Genomic DNA, 10,501 nt, shown 5'->3' with positions numbered 1-10,501 from the left:
TCTATACCAATTAGAGCAAACGAAGCTATGGACAAAATCAGAAACTTCCCAAAAATTCTATCGAATGAATTAACCAATTACTGACATGTTTTGAAGGGATTAAAGCCATTACCTTAGTGCACTTACCTTGAGTGTAATACAAACACATGGGCTTCCAGCTTGAGTTTTTACCGGCTTTTGGAATTTCAGGTAGGATGGGAGTAGAGGATGTGGATTCTTCCATGGAAAGAGAAGAGCATTGAACGGACGAACTTTTGAATTGGAAATGTTGAAGCGGGGAAGAAAATGAGGAGTGAAAGAAGGGTGGTGGAGGAGAAGAGAGGAGAAGAGTCCGGCGGAGGAAAGGGAGCCTCCAAGTTGCCATGGCGGAAAGTGAGGGAGGGCTTTAAAGAAAGAGTTTTCGTTTCTATTTTCTGCCTTGTCGGGGTTTAAGTAGAAATAAAAAATAAAGAATATTAATTTATTAATATATTATTTATTTCTACATTTATCTGTTAATTTATTTAATTCATTCTAATTATACTAATATCTTAATTGAAATTAATATACAAACTTTCAGAAAAACAAAAAAACTGAAGAATTTCTCAATGACTTGTTTTCACTGTGTCCTGGTGGATTTAAGAGTGTTTCCGTTTATGATTATTTGAAAAATAAATGGATTTAAATTAATGTTGAACGACTCTGTCCAATCACAATAAGGATTGTGTTATAAATTGTGTAAGGTAGTATTCAGAATTTATGTTAATTGATCATCCAGATTTTCTTACCAAAGCCTTGGACTTCCAGTCGGGTGTTTGGCATTTGAACATCCATCCCACGCCACTCTGATGCACGTTGGATCTGGGTGGATCACGTTTAACAAATACAGCCCAAAGATGAGGTAGAGAAAATATATGTATAATATTTACTTTAATATGATAACAAACCAATAAGAAAAACTGATTGAACCAGTGTTCTGTTAATTAGTAGGATAATTCAAGTGATTTGTCAAATACCCAAATTACTTTATGAACTGTTAAAAAGAAAAACATCTTTTAATTGCCTACTTACATCGTGCTTGCTCATCCACACATCGTTGGTTTTGAAGTCATTGCCTACTTACATCGTTGCTCATCCACTCATCTCACCTTAATAATCTGGGCTTCACAATCAAATGTGCTGGCCTAAGTGTTTCAAGGTAAAAGGCTGATTTGCCTAGATTAGCAATCCAATCCAAACTAATCAGCCCAAGTACGTAAAGAACAACCATATGACCCAGGTGGTTCTTTTCATAGAACAATAACATAATAACCTTGGTCCTTGAACAACCACACATTTCTGAGGAATCACGGTAATATCAAGTCAAAATCTAGGAATTTTGTTCTTTCCATTCTGTGTATTCTGCCAGTTTAAAGCGAGATTCAAGTAAAGCAATTAATTCATCCAACAATGATGCAAGTGCTAAGGTGCATGAGGATAATCTTTGAGACGATATCAAGAAAAGGATTTGTCACAGATTCCATAATCTTACCAAGCAAGGGCGCTGCAAAGAACTGTCAATATTTACATGGAAACTTTTGCACTTAAGTCAACTTCGTCAACAAAGGACCATTGAGATACCTTTTCCTATAATTGGACCCCAATGGAGATAGTAATAATCTCCATTAACTAATCTTCTTCATCAAGCTGAGTAAAATCTTCTATTACATCAGCTCCAGTGCGCTGTTTACTCATTGAACGCATTTCATCTATTTCTATCATCAATAATGGGTCACACACCACTCTATCTGCCAGTACTTTCTTAGGGCAACCTGAAAAGGGGATTATCCTATAAGCTCAGAGACATCCAGCGATGGTGTTCTACAATAACAGCACAATTTATTAACAAAAGCAGAGAACATACCTGTCGCAGGACAACAGCCCTGTAAAACCTTGGATCTTATATGTTGCATGATAGCCTTCTTCTCATATATATGCTTGCAGTCCATACTGCCAAAATTGAAAATACATCACATATCAATTTTAATAGAAATTTTATGACAGTCAGAGTTTTGCTTTGTCGTTGCCTCATCAAGTTTATCAAAAGATATCAGGTATCAAAATGCTGGTGGAGTCTTGTTTATTAGAGATTTCCTGGATAGAGGAAGGTAAACAATCATTATAAGTTAGGAGTACCTTCGAACTGGGTCTGCTAGTTCAGTCACAGGCTTTCCAGTCAATGGGCAAGTCATATTCAAAAGATTGCACTCTGTGCTGGTCATAACTATGTCTTCCTGCTCTTCACCTGGCATAGGCTGTCCTGCGTGATGTACATTCTGCAGATAATGATGAAAAGCACATTAAATGAAAATGCTATTATATATTGACCTGAAAACGTAGAGACTAATTGATTGGGATGCATTTCTCCCAGATGCAAGAAAGAGGATTACTGCTGAAGAGTTAAGAAAAATTGAGGACAACATTTAGCAGTCTTAAGAATTCATATATACATGTTAACACGTATATCCACATGGGTATGCAAGACAGCGAGGGGAATGTTTCAGAAATTCACTACTGTAAGCATAAAGCACTTGAAACAACAGCTGTCGTTAGGGCCTAATGACAGCGCATATTGCCGGCCACTGGACGAAGTGCTGAGATATTTATCAAGTTTTTATTTTAACGAGCTAGCAGAAGACTGCTACTTATTCGACATTAAAATTGCAGGGCAGGAGCCCTTAACAAGTTGGAGGTTTCACTGCCATATCACATTTTAAAACAAAATTGTACTTCTCACTTGTCCCAGTCAGATAGATTTACAGATCATGGGACAAAGTATCAAGCAACCAAAAGATGTATTATTTAGTAGAACAGGCATTAACATCATACACAATTTGGCAATTTGTAATCTGACAATATATACTAGATAGGGACATTGATCAGTAAATAGTGCTCCTCATTATGAGCAAAATAATTTTATCTCATTGTACTAGTGAGTATAACAAGATCACAGTAATCCTGTGAAGTGTCTAGTGGAGAAGTTACAGGTTTACTCATTGGCTATTTGCTAACTGCTGTGATATTTCAGATGTCCTTTTTGTGCCACCAGTCTCAACAAGATGATAAAGCCCCACAGATTGGACTTCCAGTATAAATTTCTTCACAAGATCAAAGCAGTACCTTGACAATCTTTCGACGCTAGATACAGAAATCACCAAATTAAACATTCACATTTTGAAAGCAAGAATCTTTTTAGGCATCGACAATAAATCACGTCGCTTTAGCAATACTAGAGAAGATTAGGGCATCACTTCTTAGCTTCTATTAACCAAAAAGTCCAGACAAGACCAAGATAACTAACATTCCAGAGAATAGCTAAGGTCCAAAAAAGCCACGATCTGACGAAGATGATACATAGGTACATTCACTGCCTGCTATATAATTCAAGAAAGAAAGTGTTGGTCCATGTTCTTATTTATGAACATACCCAGATTGCTTCACGGAATTGCCGTAACAGTAGCTGGTTCTGTGAGACAGATGATCGATCAGCCTTTAGTCTTTCAATTTTATCAGCAAACAGCTTTCTGAAGTTGGTTAGCTGCATCCTCAAACAACAGATGATAGGAAATAATGAAATTATCAGCTCTAACAAGTAACAACATGAGATATGCGGTCAAACCCTTCAAGAAGAATTCCCCGCAGATCCATTACCTCGGTCCCAGGCTGGTATTCATTTCCAATACATTTGATAGCGTTAGAAAGATGAGTACACTCATCTGAGGCTTTCACTAAATCAAGAACCCCATCTTCAAGCTCCTTCACCTGCAACACCATTAAATACCATCTCTACAATTTGAAAGAAAAATAGCTTCTTGTATGCCAATCACTATATTCTTGAGTTAACATGTGGTCATCATAAGGACAGATGGAAGAGATCCATCATTGCAATCAACTTGTAACTGCTCTCGTATCAAACTATTCACTAGCCACAACCTGTCCAATGACATGTTTTCTCTTTGCATTTAATGATGAGCTTGGAATTCAGACCAATACGTAAACAAACTTGCATTCACAATCCAACATACTGAAATACGGTAATCAATACGAAAAAAAATGTAAACTACAAAATAGAACAAAATAACTGGGGTTTGTTTTCCTTATAGATAAACTCCGAAGCCAGTTTACATTTATCATTCGTCTAATATAGAATACAAATTACTATAAAGAAACATTACGTAAACAACTACAGAATATTGCAAGATGCGACGCACACCCAAAGCTTCAACCCATTTATTTAAGACAAAAAAAATCCAAAATCAGTCAAATACTTGAGCAAGCTGCTATAGTTTTGAGCACATATACCATTTCGGCTTTGTTGTCCCTCTCCAGATCAACTGCAATTTCTTTCATCATCATCGTAGCCTTTCGAATTTCCTGAAACAATTGGGGTAAATCCGGACTCAGAGAAACATCACATACTAAAGTACGGAACTTTCTAGGGTTTAAGAAATTGAGCGACAAAGCCTACAGCGATGAGCGTCTGATTATCGGAGCAAAGTGTGGAGGCTGCGGATGCAATTCTTCCATACGCGGCGCTGTTGCGAGGAGCAGAGGTGGACGCCATTGCAGATTTCCGTCTTTCAACATTGAAGTGTGAACTATTTTGGCTCCATCATTTGGAGGGAAAGATTTAGCGCATTGCACCGGAGGGCAAATTTGTAATTTGAAACAGTATTTTAAATATAATTAGAAAAAAGAGATTATAGAAATAGTAAAAGTGGTGATATTTATAAAAATCAATTAAAATTAGGCACTTTGGAATATTAATCGCCACATTCACTTAAAATACCTTCTTCTTTTTTTATATACAGAAATGTGAAAATCGGCCTTTCTTTGTATTTTTAGCAGGCAAAAAATTTGTTTTCATATTTTTTTTTTCAAATTTTCATAATAATCTATTGTGAATGTATAATGTACATTTAGATAGTTTTATTATATAAATATGTGATAAATATTCCAAAACTAATTGTATGCTGTTTATAACAATTAAAAAATACTTTTTGTCTGTCAAAAAATATATTTTTTTCTCCAATTTTCACTTTTTTTTTATTCTTCTCTTACATTTGTTTATCTCTACAAATCCTATGATTATTTCACAAATATTTGTTTTCTCTGTCTACTATTCATTTGACTAATATTTTTGTCGGGCATTAAAATTTCTTCTTCTTTTATCTAAAAACAACCACACCTATATATATATATAACAAATTTTTTTATTAAAAAAATAAATTATTTTTTGTTAGTATATTTACATAGTGCACATACAAGAACAGGTTTAATAAATGATAATATATTTCTCAATTATTTTTCTAAAGTCCAAAGCTAAAGAGTGGGCGTCCACCAAGTAGCTCGAGGTAATGTTCTGCTAGTCTATGAGCAAAGAGGTAAAAGCTCATAATATTTTTTTTATTTTAATTAATCTGGCGGGCGCGAGGAACAAACTCATTATCACTTAGATACATTATCAAACAGTTAGATAGATACATCATACAGGTTGTCAATACATTGAGAAACGTCACTCTAAAATATCTCCAAATAACTCTTAGTCATTCCATGATACCCTAGCTGATAACCAGCAAGTAACAAATTCCAAAAGATATAGACAAACTGGGTAGAGTCAATCAAAAGACCATAACTCCTTCAAGATAAGTTCATATCCTGCGATTGTCTTTATATTATTTAGCCAACACATGAAACTATTCAATGACAGCAGATTCACCTTAACTACTCTCTGAATCCTGCTACACAAAGGCCTATAAATAGAGCATTTGTATAGTCATTTGGTAACCAAGTATCCTTACTCACACGCTCAATTCTTTCTCAAGTTTTGCACTCAACACGAATTTAATCATTTTATTAGCATACTCAATCATTTAAGAAATTACACCTAGCACTCTTGAAGTTTGCTTTAATCTAACAAATAAGTCCATTTATTAGTCAAAATTCACCCAAATTACTGATATTAACAAAAAATTAAAAATAAAAAATCTATACTTGCCCCCAATTGACTTATTACGACTTATTACAAGTTAAATAAATATTTTTATTATCAAATTATCTCCATATATTTTCACACGTTAATACATTTGATGAAGTATACTTTCACCGTTATAAGGGCAATTTAGTCCAAAAAATTATTTGATTTACAATAAGTCAATTGTGGATATATAAACATCAATTTTCATTCAATTTTTTTGTTAATATCGATAAATTTAGTAAATTTTGACCAACGGAGTAACTAAATTGTCAGACCAAAGCAAACATCAGGAGTACTAAATGTAATTTTTCAAATTATAAGAAATTCACAGAGAATTATGCGAAACCTCAATAAAGGAAAGTGTAATTATCCCTTTAAAAAGCTTATAAACTCACATAAGGAGTTAAGGACATGACCAAGCCATTAACACCTCCTAAGCTCTTTTCTGGAAGGAAAAGGAAAAAAAACAACCGTCTCAAGATATTGAAATAATTATGTAATCACTATTGCTATTAAAGGACAACAGCCAAAAAAATAAATAAATAATTAAGTAGCTAATGTTTCATGAGTGGGACTGCTAAACCAAAAAAGTCAATAAGCAAACCAGTATTGATTGTTAATTAATGAAACTAAGTCAACAAAGCCAATTTGTACTAATTTATAGCTGTGTCACTTGCATTTTTAGTCAAACAAACACCAGTGCAATTTCAGATGATAGCTAGGTAGGACGCTGCCCCCCCAATGCCACCTAGCTAGTTGTGAAGTAGCATATAGTGTACGTAAATGGATCACTACAGTAATTATTTGCATATAGTTTTCTTGAATTATTTCACCGTTGAAATAAATACATTGCGATCGTGAAATAAAGGAGTAAGGAAAAGGATTATGTTAGCTAAGGCGATTGCAATTCCCAGACCGAGATGACATTCTTATTATTTTTTAAAAGTATCAACTTGCACCAAGACTTTGAGCAAAATCGACCAATTCTTTATTACATATCAACTTTAAAAATAATCTAGACTCTTTTTATTGGTCAAATTTTTGAAACGAATCTGAGCACGTAGCAAATGACAAAATATTTTAAATGGTGTCATTTATGTTATCTTTTTTATGAACTCATATGTTGTAATACTAGAACCTATATGTAAATACATATTTCTGTACATGAAATTTTATTGTATGTTGAAATTTAATATATAGATGTCGAGTGTATAAAACTTATATTTATGAATGCATTTAAAATACCAAAAACGAAAAATGAGATTCAACTTTATTGGGAATTTGTTAGGCGGCGGCAGAAATTTTCCAAATTGGCATGCCAAGAAATTGAATTGATGCGGGGAAAGTAAAAGAAAGTGAAATGTTGTGTTAATTTCTGATGCCGTCATGTCATTATCAAGATTGCGTGTGACACGACATTGAATTAGTTAATTTCTTAATATTCAGTTTCTTTTTTATTTTGTTTGCATCTATATTAGTACGTGTAAATTTAAATATTAAGTTAATATATTAATATTTTTAAATTAATTAATATAATATAAATAAATAAGACACTATTATTGCAAATAAACTATCTACTTATTCATAAATTTTGCATTCACAATTTTTTTGATTGTGAGGTCTCAATTTCATCATTTAAGCAATATCTCATTTGCAGTATTCGTTTGTTTTAGCTAATAAAAAGTGAAAGCCATTCACATACTACTTTTGATTAAAAAGAAAAACATAAAAGAAAGCTATGCATACCACTATAATATTCACAATATCTCAATATGGCCTTTCACGAATAAATTTTGCACGTTATTTTTTTTTATTTATAAATGAGTGGTAATAAAATTCAAATACAGAATGTTGAAATCGGCCATCACAAGTGACTTAGCTTAAACTATAGGCTTCTCTTGGGTTGCAATTTTTCTAAGTTAAATTTTTGACAAGTAATACCACACTCGTACGTTGTATTTACAAGACCACTATAAAAAAATAGCTTAATAAGTACGAAAAATCTAATAATAAAATCAATATCGAGCTGATTAGTAAAAGCGATGCAAGTAAATTTTTGTATTAAATTAGCCGTACTTGCATCCATATAATATATAATCTTTCACGTTTTAAGAATAAAATACATAAATCAACAAATTAAATTTTAAAAAAAATTAAAAAGAAAGAAACAAAAAGAAAAAAGCTTAAAGTATTATTGAACAACAAAAGAATTTGTATAGTGGTGTTAAAAACGAGGTACAATCACTTTTATTAAAAACAAAAGTAACTACAAATAATCTGAAAATTGGTGCGGATATTTGACAACCGTTTGTGAGTGTAAAGAGTTTTTCTTTTTTATATTAGTGTAAATAATAGAGATTAACAATTAGTAAGAATTTTTCTGGATAACTGGCTTGACTCTAATTTTAATATCAAAATTTTTGTAGCTATTGAGTTATTTTTATACAATGGACGGATTATTAGGTGAAGAAACTTTTGTTTTAGTTTTGGAGGTAGATGCACATTGACGTTACATTCATATATGTACTGTATATGATCTCATTTTATCAACGATAATATTTGTGCAATTACATGACATAATTCACACTATAGATATATTTAAAATCCAATCCCTTAGAGAAATATTTCTGAAAATAGATGAATCGGGAAACAAGACAACAAAAAATAATGGAAGTGCCAATTAATGAAGTTGGTTCCAGTTAGTAAAAGAATTCAACTTCCTATATACAGAATAGAATATTATGATATATAGTGGATAGCGAACCTCAATTCCTTTCCTGAATATTCCTCTAAGTATATTATAACCATATGAATGTTTGAAAAATCTTACCCAAATTAAGATTCATTCAATCAAACTAATTATATAAAAATATATTATATTTATTATATAATTAATTTCGATAAAATTCAAACCCTACTCAACTTAAAATTTCTTGTGAAATACTACTCGTAATTCTCAACTAATTGGAGGAAAAAAATTAGGGTTTTGCTTCCTCGCAAAATTTACTCCTTTCATCTCATTGGAGTAGGTAAAAATTTATTTATTTGTGAGAAAATATTTCTCTTTTTTTTTAGAAAAAGATCTCGAACATATACACTTCACTGCAATTAAAAAAAATGTTATTTGTCAACTTTATATATAATTATTACATTTTCTTTTTTACTTATTAATTACTTATATGTAGGATCAACTATTATTATAAATTTTTATCTCACGGCCAATCAAATTAATACTAAAATATATCTTATATGAATCAATCCCATCTCATTTTTTCTTTTTGTTGGAACGAGATGGGATAGATGAAATACAACGCCAAATAATCAATTGAAATTATAAAAATTTTAAAAATAAACACAAAGAACAGTTAATACTAATGCTATACATGTTCATCAGGATTAAATTTTAATATATATATATATTTCCACACTTTATTTATCAAACCGGATAATAATTCCATGCAAATTACAAACTAGTTAATTTCTCCATATTATTATTTTTTTTGTTTATTTTTAAATTTCGTTTATACCCAAAAATCTCTTTCATTCACACCGTCTGGAATAATCGGACCACATGAGTTTGATCCCCTACCAGCACCCAGCATCAGACAAGCATAAAGCTCTTCAAACTGCAAAGCGTCGCCGTTTTGCCAGGTAGCCGAGCACCCCACGTCCTCATTCGGGCTGGACCCAGCTCCTTCGTCGCAGCAGCTCGACAGACACGAACCAGGAGGCGCGGACACGCACGCTTGAGCTTGAGCCTGAGCCTGAGCCTGTCTGAGACCAAACAGCATAGCATGAGCCCGCTTTAGCTCTCCCCGGAGACTGTCCACTTCTTTCTCGAGCTGCTTTTTGTCTGCCAACGCGGCTTCCAGCCGCACCTGGAGCGCGCCGTAGTCGAGTTCCAGACTCTGATTCTTCCACCGCGCTCTCTTGTTCTGGTACCAAATGGCGATCTGTCGCGGCGGGACACCCAGCTCCCTCGCCAGCTGGAACTTGCGCTCCGGCTCCAGCTTCTTGGCGGCGTCAAAGCTCGCCTCCAGGAGCTGCACTTGGTCCTGGCTCAGCCGCTTCTTCTGGAGTTTTGATTGTGAGCTTGGGGAGAGACTCATAGTTTTCTTGCCAATTTGCATCATATATTTCTTGACATGAAGTAATGATGATCGATGAATGTTGAATTTGGACTGTATGTATATATAGGGGGGCAACAATTCAAGATTGTGGGGTTCACACAAGTACTAATTAATGATTATTTATGTGGGCTTTGAAAAAAAAATTCAATTTATATTTATAATTGTAGATACATAGATAGATATAGGTGGTGGTGGAGGTGGAGGTGGAGGTGGTGGTGGTGGCTGACTTCTCTCATCTCTCATGCAAGAGCAAGTGTGTTCACGTGGGCTTTGGTCCTACAAAAGGAATTGAGTATAGAATAGTACTTTCCTTTTTTAGGATAGAAAAGAAAAACATTATTCTAATTAAAATAGTTTATCTGTTTACGGATTAAGT

The 10,501-nt window shown here is 33.4% G+C and overlaps 2 protein-coding genes across 2 annotated transcripts; both read right to left on the bottom strand.

Moving 5' to 3' along the window:
- Positions 1,451-4,642, bottom strand: LOC105165410 (E3 SUMO-protein ligase MMS21). The gene is made up of 7 exons (XM_011084408.2): positions 4,487-4,642; positions 4,321-4,392; positions 3,670-3,780; positions 3,446-3,556; positions 2,155-2,294; positions 1,883-1,968; positions 1,451-1,790 (listed from the first exon to the last, which is right to left on the bottom strand). Exons 1-7 carry the CDS (start codon positions 4,580-4,582, stop codon positions 1,648-1,650), a joined length of 759 nt encoding a protein of 252 aa, XP_011082710.1. The 5' UTR covers positions 4,583-4,642; the 3' UTR covers positions 1,451-1,647.
- On the bottom strand, positions 9,386-10,257 carry LOC105165409 (homeobox-leucine zipper protein ATHB-52). Its single transcript, XM_011084407.2, has one exon. It carries the CDS (start codon positions 10,126-10,128, stop codon positions 9,517-9,519), a length of 612 nt encoding a protein of 203 aa, XP_011082709.1. The 5' UTR covers positions 10,129-10,257; the 3' UTR covers positions 9,386-9,516.

Source organism: Sesamum indicum, linkage group LG6, assembly GCF_000512975.1.
Source record: "Sesamum indicum cultivar Zhongzhi No. 13 linkage group LG6, S_indicum_v1.0, whole genome shotgun sequence".
NCBI classification, from domain to species: domain Eukaryota; kingdom Viridiplantae; phylum Streptophyta; class Magnoliopsida; order Lamiales; family Pedaliaceae; genus Sesamum; species Sesamum indicum.
This window is presented reverse-complemented; position numbering and strand designations above follow the sequence as displayed.